The sequence below is a fragment of the Thyridium curvatum genome, assembly GCF_004353045.1.
Source record: "Thyridium curvatum strain D216 chromosome Unknown NODE_122_length_77464_cov_78.342579, whole genome shotgun sequence".
Classification (NCBI taxonomy): Eukaryota; Fungi; Ascomycota; class Sordariomycetes; order Thyridiales; family Thyridiaceae; genus Thyridium; species Thyridium curvatum.
In genome coordinates this window covers 52,690-77,464 of record NW_022156877.1, presented here as the reverse complement: position 1 = coordinate 77,464, position 24,775 = coordinate 52,690, and the positions used below count along the sequence as shown (strand labels likewise).

Genomic DNA, 24,775 nt, shown 5'->3' with positions numbered 1-24,775 from the left:
CCCCCCCCCCCCCCCCCCCCCCCCCCACCGGCAGCCTCGCTAGCCTCCATCGCCGTCTCAGTTTATGCGGCCAGCCCCCGTAAGGGCAAGGGTGTTCCTTTCTCACCACCAGAACGGGCCCGCCGCCACATCCATCTCCCTCCCTCGTAGATCCGAAGCGATCGCATAACGGGTGGCCAAACCGCCACCCAATCGCGAACAGCCGCCGTCCGTCCCTTGCCTTTTCTTTCCCCCCATTTCCCTTTCTCTTCGCAAAGCCCTTTCCCCGACCATGCCACCCTGACGCCATCCATCCCCTGCCAGCCCCGGCCCAGGCCGGCCGAGCCCGTACAAACAGTCGTGCCCCTTGGCCCCCAGCAAGGGAACAGCCCCAAGAAGTGACGTGACGGCGTTTGACGCCATGCATGAACTCGTGGAACGAGCTTCTCGCCTGCCTCCGCAGTCCAGACCGCACCAACCAGACACCTCCCCCCACCACCCGCAGCAACCGGCCAGGCCCTCCACAACAGCCAGATCCTTCCTCGTAGAACTTTGGGAGCTTCATGCTGTACTGTTGCGGGCTAGTTTACGGATCAAATGATACCTACACTACACACTACACTACACTACGTCCACACCCGTGCATTGCCTTTCCCGGCCCTGCGGGATGGTCGGTACTTGGTGCACTAACATTATGCGTTGGGGCCAGGCATCCGGTCACGAGGGCGCGGGTCTCGTTGGCGATCGCCGAGTCGGGCATGTCCGACGACCTGCTGGCCTAGGCTGCCGGAGGCCTGACGATTAGTAGTCGAAAGTGGGACGACGGGTCAGGCAAGGACTTGTTGGACATCGTCGATTATCTGTCAAGTCTGTCTAGATGCTGCAACGAGGTGACAAGTCTGACGCCAGTTCATCGTTGAGATCGAAATACGTTTATGCTCGTGAGCGGTAGTGGGTGCACAATGACAAAAGTGCATCATAGGACACAGATATTGAACCAACAGCACTCGATAGCTTCTCGCACAACGGGGTTGGCGGCGAATAAGGTCAATCAATGGAGTAACATGCTATCTGTATGGCCAACTGCCCTGACTTGAATGGTCCTCTAGTAGAATGTAACATGGTTGAAGATAAAATAGGATTAGCAAGACATCCAAAGAAACGGTAATAAGACTGTGTAGTGCAAGAAAAGCCAAAGCCCGTCGTGTCGGCCTCCCTCGAACGAAAAACTCTCTGCTAATGTTTGGTATCGTAGAAATACCGCTTGGGATCACCAAGTGGCTCAGCAGCAGCCCTCTTTCTCACACCGCAATCCTCGCATACCACCCATATGACTCGATCGGTCCGGGGTGTGCTGTACTGAGAAGAGCAACGGAGTGTAGAATGATCCCGCGAGTGCCTTCCCGGAACCCGTGGTAGCGGCAGCCCGGCGATATCCGAGTCGTCGGCAGTGGCTCGGGAGAGAACTCGATGGGATGCCACGGACCTGCGGACGAGATTGGTGCTTAGTGAGGAGGCCCTTGGGCCGATCTGGGCTCCACGCCACACCCCAGCATCACCATTCAGGGGAATGGTGGACTCGATAGCGACTGTTGGTATCTTCTCGCCCGCAGTGCTTTGACTGGCCTCTGATACGCGTTGTGCTTCTTTGTCTCCGAGAACGTCCTTTCGTCTTCCATGGTGGCCCAGCTTGCCAATGTTGATGAACGGAGAGACAAGTAATGACACACCACCAATCGAGGCCATGGCAATGAATACCTTGCTGTATGCCTCAGGTGAGCGTGTCTCCAGGCTCCCCTTGCGCACTGTGGACCATACGGCAGCGGTAGTGGCAAGGCCCAAAGGTATTGCGAGCCTGACGACCGTGTGCGAAACGACAATGCCCATGACACGTTTGCGGATCGGGACGATAGACGTCAGATATTGCTGCCATATTGTCAGCGATGATACCAGCAGAAGTGGACCATGGGCTTACCACTGCAATATGCAATGTCCACTCAGCACCAATTGCACCCAGGATGAGAGATGGGAAGACAAAGGTGAAGTAATTGCTGTGCTCATCGGGGAATATCATGAGTACCGCACTCAATATTGAGCAAACGGAAGCCAGGATCAGGAGCAGTGTGGTATGTACATTGCGGGAGAGTACCACCACCATGAGGCTGGCAAGGACTCCTATGAGAGCTTGAGGCAGCAAACGAAGAGCAACTTGGAGCGGTGACAAGTTGTAGGTAGCCTGGAGGAAGAACGGAACCCAGAATAAAGATGAATAGTGACTCAGAAATGTAGCCAAGGTGAAGACAATAATCTCAAAGGCGGGTTAGCACGACAACTCTCTAGTATTGCCTCCACTGATCACTTACCAAAATTGAGTTGCGATCTTTCCAAACGATTGATGGTACGATCGAAGCTTTAGCCAAGAAGACCTCCTAGAGAACCAGACAAGCCATGAACGCCACTCCAACGACTAGCAGGACGATGCAAGGCGGTCTTTTCCAGTCGCTACTGAGTTCATCCATGGTGAGCACCCTGCAAAGTAGACCGAGGCCGATAACGAGGAGTAGTTCTCCGACCCAGTCAAAACTCAACAGCCGATTTCTCCAGGACGTGCTGTGTTGTTGTACACCGAAAACGCCTGGAAGTTCTTGAGTCTCGTTCCTTGCGTTTGCCAGCGTGTCGATATTTGGCAGACAAAAGTATCCCAGTGGGACGAGAATCGAGAAAAGAGCTCCGGCGAAGACGAATGCATAACCCCAGTCCGATAAAGTGACTGCGAGTCCGGCCCCGAGGGCTCCGATGACATAACCGAGAGAGCTGCCCCCGACAATAGTAAGGACCACCAACGTATCCTGCCGTTCAGGAAACGCTTGATATATCACAGAGATCAGCTCAATGACCTGCAACAGGTTCATGGTGCAGAAGACGGTGGCCAGCAACGTCGTGATAACCACTGAAGTCGGGCTTCTGCAAAGCGAAACGAAGCCCATTGTCATGGCATACAGAGCAAGAGAAACTAAGAGCAGAAGCCTTTGTGAGACGCGCATACATTGGGTTGTGATGTGATCGAGAGGGAGAAGTAGGACAGCCGAAGCGAGTCTGCGCAGAGGAAGGAAGAGTTAGTCCATCACACAAACTTTTCCGGGGCCGAGAGATGGGTAGAAGCGTACCCAGCTGCAGTGACGGTCCAAACGACCTGACTAGTCCCTATAGATAGCGAAGACTGTATTGTGAAATACGAGATGGTCTGTATTCTGAACAAGACCATGAAGCTTGAAGAGGCGAGAACGGTGAAGCAGATGAAGCAAGCCTCTTGGAGCTGAGAAGAGAAACACGCAGGATGCCTTTGAGAGCCTATGCGTGTCTGGTCGTTTCGGTCATCATCGAGATAGACATCTTCGAGCTCCTCTCGTGGTATATCAAGACCTAAAGGGCGAAGACGTGGATCTCGAAGCTGGAAAATTCTGGCGTTTAGTCGCATGGCAGCGGTGGTCCTGATGGTATTGGTGTCACGGTTGAGCGGACGGCTGCTTAACTTGGCAACATCGGCGTGCTAGAGGGGGTTTGAGTGTCAAGAATCAAAAGGAAAGGATTGGAAGAAACATGCATTAAAGGGATTAGAGGGTGTGCAAAGCCGGGTTGTCACCATCGAAGTCTGCGCAGGCCCGGGTCCATCCTCGTAGGCCTTGCCATTTTCAAGCATCTGAGCGTCTCTATCATGCCTTATGAACTTTAGGAATTGTATGGTGCTCTCACGTGGTAGGAAATGATGTGTTTCTTTGCTGTAGAAGGCTCGATTCACACCATGAAGCGATGAATTGTTTGCCGCCAAGAATGATGGTTGGCACTGCAGCTGAGGCTACAAGCCCCCGAAGGCAAAGAGCACGACGCTGTCCTAGCTGGAGTAGTCCGGGAGTGGTCTCAAGCCAAGATGGAAATCTCGACCATTCCTTCCAGGGTTCCCCTTTTGATGATCACCTCTGACAGGCAAGTGCCCAGTTGACAGGCCTTGATGTCGTGGTTCCCAAATTGGGAAGGCGGAGACCTCCTATTGGCTGCAAGCAGGAAGCACCCGAGCCGCGACGCTAAGGCCGGTTCAGGGGACCAGCACACGTGACACCAAATTTCGAGCTTTGGCCGAGACATCAGCAGGAATCTTTTTTTTCTGTCGCCTGCTCGTATGAGGAGCTTCAATTCCGCGGCGACCAAGACGACAAACCCATCCCGAAGCCACTCCGCCCGTGAACGACGCCCGGGGCTCAACATCCATTCCTTTTCCCTTCGAACAACTAGCAGCTTTCTAATTGGCGGCATTCTGGTCTTCCACAAGACGTCGTGATCCAGCGTTGGACTCGGCTCGGACGAAAGCGCCCCCCCCGGAAAACTACAATCGCTTGGCCCCCTTGAAACCAAAGCCACGATGGACGCCCCTCTCCTCGCCAGGCAGATCTCCAGCAGCTGCCTGAGCTCCTCGATGCGCCGCCTCGCCCTCTCAGACTCATCGCGGGCCCTCCCCGCGAACCAGATCCGCCACCAGTCCTCCGCCTCCCGGACCAAGCGCGCCCTCAACATCCCGCCGCACCCGTCCTTCCTCACCTCCTCGTCCTCCTCAGCAGCAGCGCCGACCACCCAGTCATCAGACCACATCATCTTCAACCCGCCGGCCTCGGCCCCCTCCGTCTATCACACACCCTTCAAGTTCCTCCCCAAGTCCGACCCCCGGCGCCGCGCCAACCTCAACGCCCTCTTCTCCTCCTCCACGACCGTCCGCTTCAGCGACTCCTCTTCTACCTCGCCCTCATCCGCTGCCGCTGCCGACGGCGGCGCCGTCCCAGAACTGCCCCCGCGCGTCGAGCACGACTACTACCGGGCCTCGCGGCACCACCTGTCCAAGGAGGACGTCGCCGAGATGCGGCGCCTGCGCGCCCAGGACCCCCTGGCCTGGAGCGTGCACGCCCTGGCCAAGAAGTACGACTGCTCGCCCATCTTCGTCATGATGGTCGTGCAGGCCTCGCAGGAGCACAAGGACCAGGTGCGCGCGCGCCTCAACGGCATCCGCAGCCGGTGGGGCCCCAAGAAGGCCCAGGCGCGCGAGGACCGGAGGAAGCGGAGGGAGATGCTGTACAACGGCGAGATATGATCGATCCCCTCTGTGGTCACTGGGGGATTAAATATCTGTGATGCTCGTGTGCAGTGATTGGAGGGAGAACAGAGAAGTCATAGGAGCGTTGACAAACAAGTGTATGAAAATGTATCCTGTACATTATTTACCAGCTGGCATGTAAAGTATATACGGGCAGCGAAAAAGATGCGGATGGAACAAAAAGCCGGGCACCTGCATGTTCGATAGAAGCGTCCAAGTTGAACTCTTTGCAGAGGTCAAGCCCCGGACTTCTTGGAGGCGGTCTCCATTCTTTTGTACAACACAATCAAAAATTACATTCATAATTGCATAAGGACGGCTCTTCTTGGATGAAAGTGAAATTCATAGTGTTGCTGAGAACTATTTCTACAGCTTTTTTATGTGCCACCCGGTCTGCGACAGGCCTTATTGTCCTCGCGTGCCTAGATAGATGATTATAACCTGTGTTTCTCCAAAAAAGGGGATCGTAGCTTTTCTTCGTGTTGTCCATTGTAGCCTTTATTACCATGAGTCCAAGACAAGGAAACCCAATACCAATTCAACCAAAAACGCCGTGTTGGTTCGTCAATCATGATTCCGATGACGAGCTGGAACCCGAAGATGCCGCGCAATCGTCACCGTCGAGGTCCTTCCTGCTGGGTATCACCCTCCAGCACCACCCGCACCAGCTCCTGACCCGCCCCTGGATCTCCCTCTGCATGAGCAGACTGTTTTGCCTTTCTTCGCGGTACTCGGGTACACAAGCTCCGATCTTGACCATCTTGACCATGGTCTTCTTGATCACTCCGCCAATACCCTCGACCTCATGCCGGGCGTACCCCGGGCCCAGGGCCGGGGACGGCGTCCTCTCGGCGGTGTCGTTAGGTGGCATAAAGGTCCACGACGCATTCAGGGCTGTTGGCAGACTACTCTCGCTGCTCCAAGGCGGAGCAACAGTCGAGTGCGTTGCGGGAGAGGAGCCGAGCACGAAGCCCTCTCCTCTTGCGTCCTCAGCGTCGCAGTCGATCTCCTGTTCACGCTCTTTGGCGGCACAGCAGCTTCCTTCACGCCCGCAGATGACGCCGCGATCTCCCTCGCCGATGCCTATGCCTACATTGCCGTGCGGATCACCATACTGGTTTCGCCACTTCCAAATTCTGTGAAAGATGGTAAGTGAGTGTTCTTCACCCCTGCATCTTGAGGATGTGGGTCATATATCATACGCTTGGTAGTCAAAGTCTGCGCCGCGTATGCTTCGACCGCAGGGCTGGCAAAGCCAAACACCCGACGTGGCACACTTGCAGACTGCCCGTTGCACGTCATCCGAGTCAATAGAGACATCGGGAGGTAGACGAGGCTTGCACAGTTCGCCAATGGGAGCTTTGACACAGGCACGGCAGAGCCTACGATGTCGGTCACGCAGTACGACAGGCATGGGAGGCTTTATGGCGCAGTTCTATAGCGCAAATGACGGTCAGCTTGATGTACACCTCCAAGCTTGGGAGCGTGGGAGAAGGCAACTCACTCTGCAAACGACTGTGCCGCAGCGGCGGCATTCCGAGACCATATCTCGTGCACACTCACCAGCTTTGCCATTGTAGTTACCGGACCGGCCGGTCTCCTCCATGTAGAACCAGTTGCCAGCCCTGGCCCGATAGCGCAGAGTCTCCTCACCATCGACGGGAAGATCGTCGTTGCAGCATCGGAGAGTGGTCGCCAGAAGCGGCTTGCGGTACTGGAGGAGGTCGGCACGGACCTGGCGGCAGGTCTGGGATAAGTTGTCGAGAGTGTTCAGATCAATGTTGGCCGTGATGGCGCTGATGATACTGGATGAGAGTGACGACTTGTTAGTGCTTCCCCTCGCCCCATGAATGGAACGAGCTGGGAGTGCGTTGTTGGGTTTGAATAAAAACGTAAAAACGTAAAAAGAAAGCCAAATAGCTGGGTCAAGGTTGTCGGCCTACGGGTAGCATCCCAAAGCTTCCGTCAGAGCGTTCCGGTTGTGGAACTCCTGGACGGCGAACTCGTGTGCCTCGTCGCGTGTGTCTTTGGACACGGCTGGCGGCTGCTCACGGCGACTACCGGCGATATCAAGGTTGTGCAACTTCCAGATGGGCAAATCACCACTGGGATGTTGCGGTGGTTCGAGATCGTCATCCTCAAGCTCTACGAATACCGCCATACTTGCTGAAGGGCGGTAAGTTTCAAGGAGGGCAGAGGCTTTGATAAGACGGATGAAGGGACGACCGAGAAGAGATAAGGGAACAAGACAGCCAAGCTGCGGGGAAGAGACGATTAATGCGGTATTGAGGGAAGCATTGGAAGGGACGAAGAGGCCATGACACGGCGGCAGGTCTCGTCCATCGAACTATGGGAAGTACGGAGGTTTAAAAGAAGAAGGAAATGGAGTTTCGTTCTGGGATTGCGCAACAGGTCCCGCGAAGTCGGGGCAATGATTGAGTATTTGCGTGCTGGCAGCGAGCAGTGCCTCGATTTGGCCCCTCCTCTTCGAGTAAAGTTAGGAGGAACTCCTCCACCGCGTCCCCACCATATTCAGACAGCGGAGTGGGGCGCTGGGAAGAAGCAGGTTACGCCTGCCGCATCTGAACTTAGTAGCACAAATGCTACACTGCAGGTGACTTGGAGGTGACGTCCTGCATTTTCCAGTGGTCTTTCTCAGCTGCCAATTGGCCAACTGTCACATGGAGAGTCAGGCAAGTCGCACTTACGGGCCGTCAGGTCGACAATATTTACAAGTACATGTTCCATCGAAACTGTCGTCCCGCCTCTGAATCGCAGCTTGGCCAGCTTTGCTGTTGCAAGTCGCGTTTCTCGACAGAAAAGAACACCGCGTGGAGCCCCGATTCCGGGCTGTTTAGGCCCGGCTACTAAAACCCTTAGAGAATATGCAGGTGCTCCTGGTATATCACGCGGCGGTCCAGGGCTGCCAAGCGTGTCGGGTAGGCATGTTAAGGCACTTTATTACGTTATGGCTTGCTTTTTCCCTCACATGCACTTCTTTAACATGCATGTAGTTATGGATGAGGAGGCATGGCCATCAAATCTGGGAGAATTGCGACATTTTCCGCTCAATAGATTCCTCCTGCTTAGGTAGGCACTGCAAACGATCTCTCTAAATTCAGAAAGCCTGCCCGCTCATCCTTGGCTGTGTTGTATGCCGGCATTGCAGATGCGAAGATCCAAACGCCTTCCAGCCTGAGTCGTGGCGTGTAGTGAGGAGGATGTTGGTCCAGGTATGGCCACGAGGGATTCACATGGTAATGGTACGTATACGTTTCTCCCTTCAAGAGATCCTTGGGCCGAAGCCGGCCCCTGGCCAAGGTTGCAAGGCAAAGAATACCCCTCAGCTCCATCAAGAAGCCTGATGATCGACAGGAACGTTCTCCGAAAACCAAGCCATCTAATCTTATCAGATCTAAATTTTCCATCCCATCACAGATTAGCGTGGAATGACCTCCGGGGTTACCACCGAGCTAAGGTACGATATTTCTCTTCTCATTTTCTGCCAAACGCGTGAAAAGCTTGGTGTGCCGCTTTCCTGGGTTCTAGAGCGTCTCCACCTGTTTCCTTCTCCTCCCTGCCGTTCACGATGCGGTCCCTGGACTACACTCCGAGATGAGCCTCGCCCCAGTGCTTTGTGCAGGCAGAGGCAAGCGTGCTGCTTGCAGAATAGCTTCAAACCGAGACGACACCGAGATAACTCGGTATCTCAGTGATATTTCTACAAAGCACACTTTGCAAAGTGGGTGACTTCATCCAGTGTTATAGACTGACTGCAGGTCATGACCAATCTGCAGGCAGTGCTTCTATTGACACATTCTCATAATACATGCAGGTAGGACACCTGATAAAAAATAATCCCAATCATACATATGATACAAATGCATGTGATACAAGGCATTTGAAAATTTGCCAGAAGATTGTGGCTTGCAGTCGTCTTTCTCTATAGAGTAGACACTGAGCCACTCACATATGGAACTGCCAAATGCCGATTTCAGAACAACTGCATCCTTATAAAGCAAGAGAAATTATGAGTGTTTGTTTTGGAGAGCTGATGGGCAATCTGTGGAGAGCATGGGTAACTTACCCTGAGGATGAATCCCGTCGTTGACTCGCTTCCCAGACAAACACCACTCATGACTCTCCTTTTGGCAGGGTGATGCATAACGATGGTTCATTCCTTTTTTTGAACGCGTGAGCCGAACTGTTTGATGGCAGTGACAGTAACCCAAGCAAGGGCCACGATTGCTACTGTAAACCGGATCTCCCTGGCTAGCTGGAGGGAGGACTGCGGAAAGAGGAATGAATGGACATGGTTGATCGAGCCCGAGTGCTGAGACTGAAGCACAAATTGCTCCATCTTGCCCTGAGATACGCGGCCAGCAGAGATCAGGGCTTGTCTTGTGTGCTGAAGATGTCTGGTGCTGTGATGGAGAGCTACCTAACCTATCCAGAATTTCAGGAGCGAAAAATATGCCAAATCTGTACTGGTCCTGGCCATCATGTTCCTGCGGAGACTACCGAAGACACTGGACAAGAGTGCGCTAAGATACCATATCTCGGAGTGGAGAATGAGATTGACGCTCCAGCTGGCTGTGAGCGGTTCCCTTATCGAGAAATTCCCCCATTGAGAATTTCCCCGATCTGGTCACACGTTAGATAAGGAGACTTCGGTTCCCGATGATGTGATAGAAAGCACCCGTGGTACCGGAGAGCTACATCGTCAAGAAAGCAAAGCACTCGACTTATCACCAAGGCTACAGCCCATTCCACAAGGTGCTCTTTGTCACGATCCTCCCAACAGAACCACACTTCCCAGCTTTGGAAAGCTGTGACGATTTCGGTACCCACCTGGTGGATGAGGGTGGAGCCCATTTACACCTGTGGGGGTCGTTTGACCCTGTGACAGCGGCTGTGACCACTCATTTCAGTGCACACCAGCTGCTTGGAGCAGCTCCCTGCCCGCTAGAGCTTAACATTAGTGCAAGTGCGTCCCGCTCGCCCACAGCTCTGTGTTCTTTGGACGTCCAAACTCATCGTGAAGTCATACTCTTGGATCACCGCCACTTCAAGACCCTTTCTCCAGCTCTGCATTCCTGCCTTTGAGGATTTCCACCCTCTCACATACCACTCCCTCTCAGTCCTCTGCCTGCATCAGAAGGCAATTCATCTCTCCTCCACATCAATTCGCCATTCTCCAGCCGTCCGCAACCTATCCGGCGACACTTTGACACCTCCCAGCAGGGCGACCAATCCCCAATCACCTGGACCCTGAACATCGGTCAGCTCTGCCACAAGCTGAAAATTGCAATTCTCCAACGGAGCTCGTTCTGCTGCCGCCTCTACCTGTGATCAGTCTAGCTGGTATCAGTCAGCGTCAGGTGAGGTTGTTTTCACTTTTAGCATCAACTTCTGCACCCAATCCGTTTCTTTGTCGGGAACCTTCGTTCCTTTTGCAGCTTGTGTAACAGCTCGTGAACCGGGCATTTTTTCCACCCCATGGGTTTGGGAGCTTCCATGCCCTGTCGCACCAATTGAAGTCTTGTGAGACTAATCTTGAAAAATATGACTGCAGGTCAAGACATCGTCACTCCTCCAACGAGCCGCTCTACCATGCTATGAAACAACCCCACGACCAGAAACACGGACCTCCGATGATCTGATTCTCTACCGCACTGACTACCACCACCGCTATCTTCCTTTGATCAATTTGGCGAGCCACAACATTACGCACTTGGACACCTTCAATATCTCAACACTCCTACTGCTCTGTCTAATAGCAGTCCCGCTCTCTCATCATGGCGTCCCCGGGTCCGAGAAAGGATTCGGGCGATGACTTCGGTGTGTTTGACGATGCCCGCACATACTACACGACTGACGAGCGCCATATGAATACCCGCGGCGGTGTCCGCACCCGGACCTACTCTCAGAACAGTTTGCAGAAACAATTCGCACGCCTGGGCCTCAAGGAACCCTTCCGCCGAGGTAGCCACGACGAGTCCAGCCCAACAACCTCGAGGAAGTTCCTCATTGACGTCGACCACACTCTTGAGAACTTGCAGCTACAGGAAGACACGGACAATAACTTCCAAATCACCATCGAGGACAGCGGCCCCAAAGTGTTCACGCTTCGCACAGCTGCGTCCAACGGTTTCAATCGGTACGACGTTCGAGGCACATACATGCTCTCGAATCTCATGCAGGAACTCACTCTGGCAAAGGAGTATGGTCGTAAGCAGATCATCCTGGACGAGGCTCGTCTGAATGAAAACCCTGTCAACCGACTGTCTCGTATGATTCGAGACCACTTCTGGGACAGCTTGACCAGGCGTATCGACGCCTCCAGCATTGAGGTCGCCGCTCGCGATCCCAAAGACTGGACCGACGATCCTCGTCCTCGAATCTACATACCCCCAGGTGCACCCGAGCAGTTTGAGTACTACACCAAGCTGGCCGCCGAGCGACCTGAGATCCGTCTGGACGTGGTTCTCCTGCCTGAGAAGATAACCCCGGAGCTTGTTCGGGATTTGAATGACAAGCCAGGCCTCCTGGCTGTGGACATGGAGGAGGTAGAAGATCCTGCCACGGGAAAGACGACTTTGCAAGGTCGACCATTTGTCGTGCCAGGCGGTCGATTCAATGAGCTCTACGGCTGGGACAGCTATATGGAATCTTTGGGTCTGCTTGTTAACAACAAAGTTGACCTAGCCAAGTCCATGGTGTTGAACTTCTGCTTCTGCATCAAGCACTACGGCAAGATCCTGAACGCGACTCGCTCTTATTACTTGTGCCGGTCACAGCCGCCCTTCTTGACAGATATGGCGCTGCGTGTCTACGATCGCATCCAGGATGAGCCAGGAGCCAAGGACTTTCTGCGGACCGCCATTCTAGCCGCAATCAAGGAATACCACAGTGTCTGGGTTGCTGAGCCACGACTAGACCCGATCACCGGACTGTCGAGATACCGGCCCGAAGGCCTGGGTGTCCCTCCCGAGACGGAGGCCACTCACTTTGTCCATATCCTCGAGCCGTATGCCGAGAAGCACAAGATGACCTTTGAGGAGTTTGTTGATGCCTACAACCACGGCCGCATCAAGGAACCCGCACTGGACGAATACTTCTTGCACGACCGCGCGGTCCGCGAATCCGGCCATGACACGAGCTACCGATTGGAGAGGGTCTGCGCCAATCTTGCCACCATCGACCTCAATTCTCTGCTCTTCAAGTACGAGTCTGATATCGCGAGGACCATCCGCAACGTGTTCAATGACAAGCTCGTCATCCCTGCAGAGTTTTGCGTGGGCACAATGACACCTGGCCAGGTCGAGACGTCGGCGATCTGGGACCGTCGCATGAAGCGGAGAAAGCTGGCCATCAACAGGTACCTGTGGAACGAGGAGAAGGGCATGTTCTTTGACTATGACACGGTCAAGAAGGAGCAGTGCACGTACGAGAGCTGCACGACGTTTTGGGCGATGTGGGCCGGCGTTGTCAGCCCGCACCAGGCCGCGGTAATGATGACCAAGGCTCTGCCGAAGTTTGAAGCAACGGGCGGTCTGTTGTCGGGCACGGAGGAGTCCCGCGGCACGATATCTCTGGAGCGTCCCAACCGGCAGTGGGATTACCCGTACGGCTGGGCGCCGCAGCAGATGCTAGCCTGGACCGGGCTGCACCGGTACGGCTATGTTGAGGAGGCGGAGAGGTTGGCCTACAAGTGGCTCTTCATGATCACCAAGGCGTACTACGACTACAACGGGGTCGTCGTTGAGAAATATGACGTAACCCGGCCGGTCGACCCTCATCGGGTAGATGCGGAGTATGGAAACCAGGGGTTGGATTTCAAGGGGGTCGCCAAGGAAGGGTAAGTCTATCCGATTCGCTGCTTGTCACCGCTTCGAGGCTGTTTTTTGAAATCCTGGGGAAGAAAGAGGCTGAGAATTTTCGGGCTAACGATTTCTGTCATGTAGGTTCGGCTGGGTCAATGCCAGCTACATCTACGGCCTCCAGATCGTCGGCGCCCACGCCAGAGTCGCCCTTGGGACTATGACTCCGTGGGACGCTTTCGTTAGGGCGGTCGAGAACGAGCGGCAGAAGGCGCTCGAGTCGATGGAGTAAAGAGCCGGGGAGCTCTGGGTATCGTGTTCCGGCTGTTCGATATGGTGTTTTTCCCTGCGATGACTTCAAACAGGTGCGACTTCAATCTTCCCCATCCAGGAGACAAGAAAGGTGCATCGACATGGTGGCATCATCATCATAGGTGGCATTGCATCAAAATACTGGGGATTCTTCATTATTATTGGTGGCATTCAAGAATGGCATTCCTGCCGCAATAGCAGGCCGCACGGGATGAGAAAATAGTCTATATGCGATGCGTTGAGTTTCTCTTTTTTATCTTCCTTTTGACGGATTACCGTACGTAGAGATATGATTACTTCCTTCAAAGCCTAACCAGACGGAGCTGTGACCGATCAAGACAAGCTTGCACCTTTGAGGTCGTCTTGGCTTACGGTGCAGCCCTAGATCCTGAGTACTTAACCAACTCTTGATATTATGGCAGTCCGGCATGTGACGCGGCCAATCCCGAATATTATTCGGAAGCAGGGAATAGGTAGGTAGGCAATCTTGAGATAGCCAGGATGTGCGATGTGCTTTCGTGACAGGAGACAGGCATGGTCGGTAGACCTCGGTCCAGCGCATCTGAGTCATTGTCCAATCAGGGGGAATTGGCACCATCTCGACGGCGCACACACCCGTGCCGGCTACCGTGTGGGCCTCGTGCTGGTCCAAGCAGCTGATAGCCCACCTGGCTGCTTTTCTTGGGGGCTTTCACGTTCAGGGCAGACTCTGGCTGGTGCACCCGCCCGATGCACGCTCACCAAGCCGCCTGGCCTTATGACGACAGCTTTCACATGTTTTCTCTCACCGCAAAAAATTGGCGGAGAGGGGAAGGAGAGCACATGCTCACAACAACAGCAGTGCCTGCTTTAATTGGAACAAGGGGGTTTCAAACACATGGGCACTTTTTGACAATAGACATATTTACGCAATTTTGGGTCTCGTAAATACGTTCGGTGATCGCAGCAAAGGCAATCCAAGCGTCAATCGCCTCTTGACTCACAAGATGATCTGTTTTGGAGGACCCGGGTCTCCATCATCCTTGGAAAATTACAGAACCGTGCATCCTCCGTACTGCGCCGTTATTGGATGCAGCAGTCCCGTTGCCCCGGGCCAAGGTCGAAATTCAACGAGAAAAAAGAGGTGGACTCTGAGGAATGGAAGGCCTGGCCAGGGCCAACAGGTGCTTGTTGCGGGGGAGGGGGGCCCGCCACCCTGACAGAGTGTAGCGCGGCATTCGGTATCGTTCGGCGAATGGCAAAGTGCCGGACACAAGGTTACCCAAGTCAGGTCTAGCTGGGTACCTGGCCTTCCTACCTCTCCCGCCACCATTCTGAGTACCTGAATCTGCTGTGGCAAGCTGACCCGCAGACAGCACAGATATGCCTAGGTACCGCCGTCTTGTGTTTGCAGGAGAAAGTAGTGGGTCTTCCCTTTAAGCCGAGAATGATGTCGACACTTGCTCGGCCCCAAGGGAGAGAGGCCAAACCAAACAGAGCACACAACGCTCTGATCACATTGGCGATGGGAGGCCAGACAAGCGCTGGCCAGCCTGACCATTGGCAGCCGGTGCTGCTACTAGGTACGTAGCTATGGCGAATCTCACTCCTGCCCATGCTCCCTAGTCGAGCAATCCTGTGTGATCTGATCGTGGCTTGGCTCAAGAGCGTACCTAAAGTTCCCGAGGATGTCAGGTATGGGGTTGCTTTTCTCCCCACATGATACGCAATTGGACCAAAGAGATGCGGCTGGATAGAGACGTCTTTGGCATGTTTCGTGTCCAGGCTTGCCAGGGAAGAGTCATACTGATGTATCTTCACTGCCCTGCTTCCCATCCTGAAAAGTTTAAAAGTACTTGATCGTCCGCCTCTCCTGCTGGACCGAACATTCCCGAACGGTTTGAGCCTTTCTTTTGGTTGCTGATATCGCACCCATACTTACACACACTCTCCCCTCCATCCTTGTGATTGTATCTTGCCCCAAGAGCAATTGACTCTTGGATCTTCTGTTATACACTTGTCTTGCACATTGAGCTTCGTCCGCTTTGTGCTTGCAAATATCCATCATCATCACATCTATCACGACCTTCCTCTCGTGATCCTTTCGACCTGTGACAGTCTACGGTCGAAACTTTAATCAGTGCTGCGGTTTCCACTTAGACCACGCCTCGGCACGACTAACACACCACACCACTAACTCCCCCTTGGTCCATTTGTAAAGCAGACACGCCGTCAGCTCTCTACGTTCTTGGTGCCGACCTTTTCTCACACTCTCTACCCTTACGAGTCGGAAAAGGATCTTTCTGAATACTACGAAATCTCTTCTCTAACTCGCCGAGTCGTCTCTTCTCAAAACACCATGGCGGCCAACAACATGATCAACACCTCGGTGGACCCCAAGACCGAGGACGCCATCTTCGCCCAAGAGGTCGCCCAGGTCAAGAAGTGGTGGAGTGACTCAAGATGGCGCCAGACCAAGAGGCCCTTCACAGCTGAGCAGATCGTCTCAAAGCGTGGCAACCTCAAGATTGAGTATCCCAGCAACACCCAGTCAAAAAAGCTGTGGAAGATCCTCGAGAAGCGCTTCCAGGTGAGATTTTCCCATCCCAGGCCCGAGCAGACCCAATTGGCACGTGAAAGACTAACATGCCATGCCCGGCATAACAGGAGAAGGATGCTAGCTACACCTATGGCTGCCTCGAGCCCACCATGGTCACCCAGATGGCCAAGTACCTCGACACCGTCTACGTCTCCGGCTGGCAGTCGTCCTCCACGGCCTCGTCCTCTGACGAGCCCGGCCCGGATCTGGCTGACTACCCCTACACCACCGTGCCCAACAAGGTCGGCCACCTGTTCATGGCCCAGCTCTTCCACGACCGCAAGCAGCGCCAGGAGCGCATGACGACCCCCAAGGCCCAGCGCGGCAACGTCGCCAACGTCGACTACCTGCGGCCCATCATCGCCGACGCCGACACGGGCCACGGCGGCCTGACGGCCGTCATGAAGCTGACCAAGCTGTTCATCGAGAAGGGCGCGGCGGGCATCCACATCGAGGACCAGGCGCCCGGCACGAAGAAGTGCGGCCACATGGCGGGCAAGGTGCTGGTGCCCATCAGCGAGCACATCAACCGCCTCGTGGCGATCCGCGCGCAGGCCGACATCATGGGCTCGGACCTGCTGGCCATCGCGCGCACCGACGCCGAGGCCGCGACGCTCATCACGACGACCATCGACCCGCGCGACCACGCCTTCATCCTGGGCGCCACCAACCCCAACGTGCAGCCGCTCAACGACCTCATGATCGCCGCCGAGCAGGCCGGCAAGACGGGCGCCGAGCTCCAGGCCATCGAGGACGGCTGGCTCGCGCAGGCCGGGCTCAAGCGCTTCGACGACGCCGTCGTCGACGCCATCCGCCAGGGCCCGCGGCCGGACAAGGAAGCGCTCGCGGCGCGCTACCTGCGCGAGGCCAGGGGCAAGAGCAACTCGGAGGCCCGGGCCGCGGCCCGCGCCATCCTCGGCGCCGACGTCCACTTCGACTGGGACGCGCCGCGGACGCGCGAGGGCTACTACCGCCTGCAGGGCGGGTGCGACTGCTCCGTCAACCGCGCCATCGCCTACGCCCCTTACTGCGACGCCATCTGGATGGAGAGCAAGCTGCCCGACTACAAGCAGGCCGAGGAGTTTGCCAAGGGCGTGCACGCCGTCTGGCCCGAGCAAAAGTGAGTCCCAAGAAAAATGATATCGATTTTGATAGAGAAGAACCCCCCCGTAATCGCTGACCTGAGAAAAAAAATAGGCTGGCCTACAACCTCTCGCCCTCGTTCAACTGGAAGACGGCCATGCCGCGCGACGAGCAGGAGACGTACATCCGGCGCCTGGCCGGGCTGGGCTACTGCTGGCAGTTCATCACGCTGGCGGGCCTGCACACGACGGCGCTCATCAGCGACCAGTTCGCGCGCAACTACGCGGCCGTGGGCATGCGCGCCTACGGCGAGCTCGTGCAGGAGCCCGAGATGGAGCAGGGCGTCGACGTCGTCAAGCACCAGAAGTGGAGCGGCGCCGCCTACGTCGACGAGATGCTCAAGATGGTCACCGGCGGCGTCAGCAGCACGGCGGCCATGGGCAAGGGTGTCACCGAGGACCAGTTCCACTGATTTTACTTTTTTTGTCGCTATAATGTAGGACCGTGGAGATTTGTGTGTCTTTTTTGCTTTTCGGCTTTCTGTTTTTGCCTCGTTTGGTTGGATATGAAGAGAAGAAAAAGTTGCATATGTCTTCTTTTTTTCTGGGATCTTTTCCTACATATATACACCGGTATTCATGTTAGGTATCTACCATCTAGATTTGGAGCTCTAGTCTTCAGCATGGCTCGGTCGTGTGGACATCTTTCTTTGAGTCATTTTGAAGATCATATCATGAGGAGGAAAAGGTAGATCTCGCTACCAGTAGTGATCAATGAATGCATCAAGTAATCGGACGAATCATTATCAAGTTCTGTACCAATATCAACTTCATCAAAAATGTGACTGAGATACATTAGTTCTTTCTTTTGCTTACATCACGAAAGTCATATCAATATCAATGGTAGTGACGGTGTTGCCTGCCACAGATTCGGGAACCAACAGAGCTCACACGAGCAGGTTCCTTGGACTCGGTCGAGACTGCCTCCGCTCGCCCAGAACAAAGAGGCGTGATCGACCAGCGTGGAGAACTACCGCACTACCCTACCCCACCCCAGCACGCCCGGCCAATTAAACGCGTCCTGGAACAAGCTCGAGAGGGCGAATCGCGTCACACGCCAGGGAAGCTTCCCTCAGATCACCTCTTCTTTCCCCATCTAGGGTCAATCGAGCCACCTCTCCCCGTCCCTTCTTTCTATTCGATTGATCAAGCTCTTCTATCCCCCAATCATCCATTGAACTGCATCTGGTCGTGCGATCAACAACATCATCACCACCAGGACCAGCTTTGACAGTGTTCATCGATACCTGTACTTCTTTTGGTCCAGTCTCGCATTCAATCGCATCAATCGTACAACATACGTCACATCATCCACTTATCTACCAAACAGCCATCTCATCCGCACCTCGCAATGGCCGACCAAAACCCGCCCGCGGAGCAGCAGGCCGCTCCTGCTGCTGCCGCGCCAGTCGCCCTCCCTACTGTTGCCGAGACTCTGGCTCCCATCGGTGGCACTGAGACGCCCGGCGGCCCCGCCACCGGCACCGTGACCCCTGCCTTGTCAGAGCTGCCACTGGAGCAGGTCGAATACAGCCTGCGCGTCTCCCTCGCCGAGCGGTCTGCTAAGGGCCAGGCCCTCTACGGCCACAAGAACTACGAGGAGGCCAGCGAGGTCTTTGCGCAGGCTGCCGAGATGCAGGCCGAGATGAACGGCGAGATGGACCCGCGCAACGCCGAGATCCTCTTCTACTATGGTCGCTCCCTGTTCAAGGTCGGCCAGAGCAAGAGCGACGTCCTCGGAGGCAAGGCGCCTGAGGCTAAGAGCAACAAGGCTGCCCCTAAGAAGGCCAAGTCTGCCGCGCCGAAGCAGGAGGAGGTCAAGACCGAGGAGACGAAGCAGGAGCCCACCGAGGCGGAGAAGGTCACCGAGGCCGGCGTTGCTATCGTCGCCGCGGAGGCAACCAAGGGCGCCAAGGAGGAGGGCGTCGAGGGCAAGAAGCCTCTCTTCCAGTTTACGGGCGATGAGAACTTTGATGATTCGGATGAGGACGAGGTCAGTACCTCGCCTAGAATCGTCTATCTCACTCGCTTGCTAACAATTGGACACAGGAGGCCGAAGGTGAAGGCGAGGATGATGACGAAGAGGACGACGACCTGGCCGTCGCGTTCGAGATCCTCGACCTTGCTCGAGTGCTGTTCCTGAAGCGTCTTGAGCAGGCTGAGGCCCAGGCCGCAGAGACCAAGCCTGCAGACACCGAGAACCCAGAAGGCGAGGGGGGTGAGAAGCTCTCGATACATCATATCAAGGAACGTCTTGCCGACACGCACGATCTGCTTGCCGAGATTCAGCTGGAGAACGAAAGGTTTGTGCTGTCCAGACTGTCTGAACACGGCTGTTCACTTTTCCACATGCTAACGATTATGTCATATAGATATCCTAATGCGATCACCGACTCCCGCGCGTCCTTGAAATACAAGAAGGAGCTGTATCCCGAGGATTCAGAGATCATTGCCGAGGCACACTTCAAGCTGTCACTAGCTCTTGAGTTTGCTGCGATCACCACATCCGAAGAGGACAAGCAAAAGGGCGAGCAGCAGGTTGATCAAGCGCTGCGTGACGAAGCTGCCACCGAGCTGGAGGCTGCCATTGCAAGCACCAGGCTCAAGCTTCAGAACAAGGAGGTCGAGTTGGCGACGCTGCATTCCCCCGAGGATAACGAATTGACCCGCAAGCAAATTGCGGAGGTCAAGGAGATTATCGCCGACATGGAGCAACGAGTAAGTTCATAGTTTATTGACGCAAGTCCATCACTTGAAGCTAATGCCTGAGATCAATAGCTCGCCGACCTGCGCAAACCGCCAGTCGATGTCAACGCTGTTCTCGGCAACGAGGTTGGCAACGCCATGGGCGGTATTCTCGGAGCTACCCTCGGGGAGTCCGCGGCCGAGACAGAGGCTCGTGTCGAGGAGGCCAAGAAGACAGCCACCGATTTGACAGGCCTGGTCCGCAAGAAGAACAAGGACGATGCTCCCAAGCCCGCCCCTGCCACCCAGGAGCCGGCCAAGACCAACGGGTCCGAAACCAACGGCAAGCGGAAAGCCGAGGATTCGGCCGATGGCGGCGATGACCAGGCGAAGAAGGCCAAGGTCGATGTCGCGGCATAGGAGGTCGAGCCCAATGTGGACGACTTGACACTGGCGTATTCGATGTACTGGGATGAACTTTGCCAGTGGGAGGACGCATTGTGGACTTGGTATGTGGAGCTCTGCGGTATGCAAGCTCGGACGAAGGCCGTTGCTGTGGCACGCCGCCGTGGACTACGGCGTGACTCTTCATCTTCTGGGTCTTCTTCATTTTGAACAGGGAGGATGGATCGGACAAGGCATTGTACAATTATCATTCTCGAACACGAACATGGCTGATGAGGACGTGATCACACTCTTTTCTTCTGCGCGGGTCGGCTCGCTGGAATCAAGGTTCGGGACTGCGTTGGGAAGGGCAAAGGGCGTTTTCCTCAAGGAATGGACGGCGGGCTGTAAAAATAGTGAGAGTCCTTTGGTCTCTTTGATGCATTGCCATGCACAGAAAATGACATCTTGATTATTTCTTCTGGTTCAATGATGTGGACCACGTTTTGTGACACTTGTGGCATGTGAGATCGATATGGTTAACACCATGGGCACGTTTGAGTCAAAACTGTGGTTGCTTGCAGGGATAATCAGTTTTTCTTCCCAAGAGATTTCTATCCATCGTTCTTCTAAGTTCCTCAAAACGCCAGGGGTATCATAGCCGTCGCAAAAGAAGAATAATGTACCGAGTCCAACCACTCCCGCGTTGTCTACAATTCGTCCGTCTCATCATCTTCCGTATCCTCGTCCAGGCACATCACTGCCGGCTGCTTGCCTTTGTCAGAAAGGGGCGGCAGTTTGACATCGCTCTTCTTCGCCTCGAGCTCCGCCTCCTCCGCCCTGACGCTGACCGCAGGCTCGTCGGTGCCGTCCTCCGTGGCATCGTCGTCGAGCATGATGGCCGCGGTCTCGTCGACGGGCTCGGCCTTAACGGCGACCATCGTCTCCTCTTCCACTTTGACCACCATGCGACCCATAGCACCGCCATCGGCACGGGCGTTCTCAACCTCCACCTTTGCGTCTTCGATGCCCATCTGCTCGGCGGCATCAAGGACCTCCTTCTTGACCTTGACATCATCATCATTCTCGTCTTTCTTCTTGAGCACGACGAGCTGCTCGTCGCCGCCGCCCTCCTCCTCCCCCTTGACCACCGCCCCCGCGCCCGCGCCCTCGAGCTCGGCGAGGCGCGCCTCGCGCCGCTTGTAGAACAGGTCCAGGCAGTTGCGCCGCTGCTCCTGCGTCCAGCTCTCGACGACGAGCGCAAAGTCGGTCGCGCTGCCGAACCCGAACTCGCGCGCCATGGAGCAGAACTGGCGGCCCATGACGTCGCGGGGCGGGCGGTAGACGAGGTGCCGGTGGCCGCTCGGGGCGGGCACGCTGTTGGCCTGCGAGTCGGCGAACAGCGCGCTGTGCCTATGGTGGTGGCGGGCAGTAGGACCCGGCGTGCCTCCGTCTCCGCTGTTGGCTGCGGCGTCGTCGTCGTCATTATCGTATTCCTCTTCGTCTTCCTGGCCGGACCACTCGTCGTCCTCCACGAGCTCGGCGCGGCGCGAGAGCTGCGCCTCGACGCGGCTCGAGCCCACGACCTCCGAGTTCTCGTGCGTGTACTCGACGCCCACGGACGCGAGGATGGCCTGCACCGCGTCGCTCCGGGGCTTCTTGCTCGCCCTGCGGCGGTCGCTGAGCGCCTCGTCCTTGTTCTCGGCCGTCAGGAGCTCGGCCAGCTGGCTCAGGCCGCCGTCCTCGTCGCCGCCGGCGCCACCGACCCCGTCGTAGCCTTCCTTCTTGACGACGCCGAACTCGTCGTCCTCGTCCCTGGCCGCCTTCTCCAGGTCGATGTCGGACAGCGCGACGCCGGCCTTGGCCTCGGCGATGTTGGTCTTGTTGACGATGTCGCGCAGGACGACCTGGTCCGGGCGGTAGGTGAGCAGGTTGTCGAGGCCAAAGATCTCGCCCTTGCGCCCGCTGTCCTGCTGCACGCCCTTGAAGTAGCGGCGCTCGCTCGAGGCGTTGTAGCCGATGTTGGCCTGCTGCTGCTTGTAGATCTGGCGCGCGTAGACGATCTCCTCGATGGTGCCCGCCGAGATGAGGCGGAAGACGTCGACGTCGCGCACCTGGCCGATGCGGTAGGCCCGGTCCTGCGCCTGCAGGTCGTACGCCGGGTTCCAGTGCGGGTCGACGATGACGACCTTGTTCGCCGAGGTGATGTTCAGGCCGACGCCTCCGGCCTTGGTGGAGATCAGGAAGACGAACTGGCTCGGGTCCGAGTTGAAGTTGTCGACTACCTGCTGCCGCTCCTCGTAGCTCAGGGAGCCGTCGAGGTAGCTCACGTTGTAGCTCGTGCTGCTGAAGAGGTTCTTCAATATGTTCAAGAGCCGCACGCTGTGAGAGAACACAAGGACCTTGTCTTTGTTGGCGTACCAAAACTGGAGTAGTTTCTTCAAGACCTTCCATTTGCCGCAGAAATCGGGGGTGGCAAGGTTGAGCATGGAGTCTCGATGCCTGTAGAGGTCGTCCCACTTGTCAGGCAGACAAGTCTGCAATGTTTCGAGCTCGCTCTCCGTCTTCTCGCTAGAGTGGCTCGAGGTCGGGAGCAGCAGCATGAGGTGGTTCGAGAGCTTTTGCAAGGTGAACATTGCTGGAAAGACATATGCCTGCCACGTCTTCCCGTTAGGTAAGAACCTATGGCAGCACCATCCTCTCTTCTTGCCAGAGCCGCAGTGACAGGGCTCCGGTGCGCTTCGTATCATTTCGATTATGTCGCTCTCCAGAAAATTCTCGTACGCTTCCCGCTGGATGTTAGTTAGCGGACAAAAGACGACTTTGTCACTCTTCTTTGGGAGCTGATGAGCAATGAGGGTCTTCATGCGGCGCAAGAAGAATTCCGGCAAGAGGTTGTGTACCAACTTCTTGGCTGTCTTGCGTGCCCTGCTCAGCTCGTACAATGTGGCCTCGTGGGACTGTCCGATTGTGAGCGGCGTGCTGATGTGCTTGCGCCACTCGCTCAAAGTCCCAAAGTGCCCAGGGTTGGTCCAGTTCAGCAGCGTCCATAGCTCTTCGTACTTATTCTGGATGGCTGTGCCCGTCAGGCCGATCCGACACAATGCGTTGACCTCGTTCATGGCCTGCGTCACGCCCGACTTGCGATCCTTGAGCGAATGGCACTCATCAGCGACCACTGCATCCCACTGGACTGTATTGATGTTCTCCCTGTGGTTTTTGTATGTCGTGTAGGTAGTGATCATGATCTCGATGCGACCAGCCTTGGCAGCTTGCAGAACAGAGTCCTTGTCGGGGCCGTGGTAGAGATCAGTTATCCAATATCCCCATCTGTCCAACTCGTTCTTCCAGTTCTGGATCAAGGATCCGGGGCAGACGATGAGGACGCGCGGATACCAATAGTCCTCGCCGGCTCTCCTCATCTTGCGCATGCGCTTCTTATCGCGTACATCGCCAGTCTTACCGAAGGCAGCAGTGAGGAATGCGGCTACCTGCACCGTCTTTCCGAGGCCCATGTCGTCGCCGAGGATGCCGCCTTTCTGGTACACGAACAGCTGGTGCAGGAACTTGACGCCCACGATCTGGTAGTCTCGGAGGTACTGCGCGATAGATGCCGGTATGAGACCCGCCGAGTACTCGAGTTCAACGTCCTTGTATTCGCGCGACGGCTTTATACCGCTTGCCTCGTCAAAGACGGGTTTCTCCTCCAAAGTTGCGAGCTGCTCGTCGTCGGAGAACTCTATCTCGGAGTAATCAGGCGGAAGGCGCAGACCAGCTTCCTTGAGGACCTTGCGATTCTCCTCAAAGTCTTTCCGCCTCCGCCGAATGTAATCTGGTAGGTCGACAGCATCATACGGGTCCTCTTGCTTGACGGATGTGCTAGCCTGAGCTCGCGACGATCCTGCCCCGTCTCTAGTATTGGCTGACCGGGTAGCCTTGTTGTCTGCCTTCTTTCTTCCTCTCGCTGCCGTCTTGCGCTTGCGGTTCTTGAGGAGGCGCTCATACTCGCCGTCCGAGTCGTCAGTCCACTCCACCTTCTCGGCGGCCAGTTCGTTGCTGAGCTTCCGCTTCTTGTACGCGGGTGCGGTCATATCGGCAGGGCGCTGGGGCTCAGGAGTTCCCGATGTCGCATCGTCATCCGAGATCTCGATAGCCCCTCCAGCAGCGTGGCGTGAGGCCGCCATCTCGGCGGGCAGCTCTGGTTTTGGTCGCAGTGGAGGTATGACGCGTTTGTGTGAGGTTGTCGCGATGGAGGGGCTCTAATTGATTTACACCCAGACGCGCTGTGGTGGCGTCTGCACGTGCGAGCGCACCGCTGAAATACAGCAGTGGGGCTGATGCTGCAGGGAGTTCAGGGCACCTCGGAGCAGTCGGACTGAAGCGTGTTTAGCGGGTCTTTGACCCCAATCGGCTGGGGGGATGGGGAGACGGTTCTGACGTCCCACATGCAATGCGAGGCCGGGATCGGGAATGTTGGTTGTTTCTGGTGTCAGCTAATAGCCTACTAACGACATTACTCTTAGTGACCAGTCTCCAAAGCCACCAGAACAACCAATCTGGGGGCAAAACTGCACGACACCGACAACAGCTGGCGGAGTTTGTGTTAGTGGCGCTAGGCGTTTCCCCAGATGGTTGTTTAGCGGATGGGATTCCGCACTGGGGGTGTGGGGCTACCTCGGTCCAGGGATATCAGGTGGTTGAATCAAGGTGCTGGTGGCGATGAGCTGTGAAG

General features: G+C 55.8%; 7 protein-coding genes across 7 annotated transcripts; 4 read left to right on the top strand and 3 right to left on the bottom strand.

The window, feature by feature from the left end:
- Positions 1–1,215: 1,215 nt before the first annotated feature.
- Positions 1,216–3,457, bottom strand: E0L32_011885 (uncharacterized protein; the record flags this gene model as incomplete). The annotated part of the gene is made up of 5 exons (XM_031134664.1): positions 1,216–1,905; positions 1,955–2,287; positions 2,343–2,408; positions 2,604–2,943; positions 3,147–3,457. 5 exons carry the CDS (start codon positions 3,455–3,457, stop codon positions 1,216–1,218), a joined length of 1,740 nt encoding a protein of 579 aa, XP_030999777.1.
- Positions 3,458–4,396: 939 nt separating this feature from the next.
- On the top strand, positions 4,397–5,116 carry E0L32_011884 (uncharacterized protein; the record flags this gene model as incomplete). Its single annotated transcript, XM_031134663.1, has 1 exon — positions 4,397–5,116. The coding sequence occupies one exon, from the start codon at positions 4,397–4,399 to the stop codon at positions 5,114–5,116; it is 720 nt and encodes a 239-aa protein (XP_030999776.1).
- Positions 5,117–5,687: 571 nt separating this feature from the next.
- Positions 5,688–7,280, bottom strand: E0L32_011883 (uncharacterized protein; the record flags this gene model as incomplete). Its single annotated transcript, XM_031134662.1, has 4 exons — positions 5,688–6,255; positions 6,322–6,554; positions 6,624–6,924; positions 7,063–7,280. 4 exons carry the CDS (start codon positions 7,278–7,280, stop codon positions 5,688–5,690), a joined length of 1,320 nt encoding a protein of 439 aa, XP_030999775.1.
- A 3,637-nt stretch (positions 7,281–10,917) lies between these two features.
- On the top strand, positions 10,918–13,234 carry E0L32_011882 (uncharacterized protein; the record flags this gene model as incomplete). The annotated part of the gene is made up of 2 exons (XM_031134661.1): positions 10,918–12,980; positions 13,087–13,234. 2 exons carry the CDS (start codon positions 10,918–10,920, stop codon positions 13,232–13,234), a joined length of 2,211 nt encoding a protein of 736 aa, XP_030999774.1.
- Positions 13,235–15,592: 2,358 nt separating this feature from the next.
- On the top strand, positions 15,593–17,387 carry E0L32_011881 (uncharacterized protein; the record flags this gene model as incomplete). Its single annotated transcript, XM_031134660.1, has 3 exons — positions 15,593–15,823; positions 15,901–16,952; positions 17,030–17,387. 3 exons carry the CDS (start codon positions 15,593–15,595, stop codon positions 17,385–17,387), a joined length of 1,641 nt encoding a protein of 546 aa, XP_030999773.1.
- A 938-nt stretch (positions 17,388–18,325) lies between these two features.
- Positions 18,326–20,079, top strand: E0L32_011880 (uncharacterized protein; the record flags this gene model as incomplete). The annotated part of the gene is made up of 4 exons (XM_031134659.1): positions 18,326–18,967; positions 19,024–19,277; positions 19,347–19,692; positions 19,753–20,079. 4 exons carry the CDS (start codon positions 18,326–18,328, stop codon positions 20,077–20,079), a joined length of 1,569 nt encoding a protein of 522 aa, XP_030999772.1.
- A 674-nt stretch (positions 20,080–20,753) lies between these two features.
- On the bottom strand, positions 20,754–24,227 carry E0L32_011879 (uncharacterized protein; the record flags this gene model as incomplete). Its single annotated transcript, XM_031134657.1, has 1 exon — positions 20,754–24,227. The coding sequence occupies one exon, from the start codon at positions 24,225–24,227 to the stop codon at positions 20,754–20,756; it is 3,474 nt and encodes a 1,157-aa protein (XP_030999771.1).
- Positions 24,228–24,775: the final 548 nt, after the last annotated feature.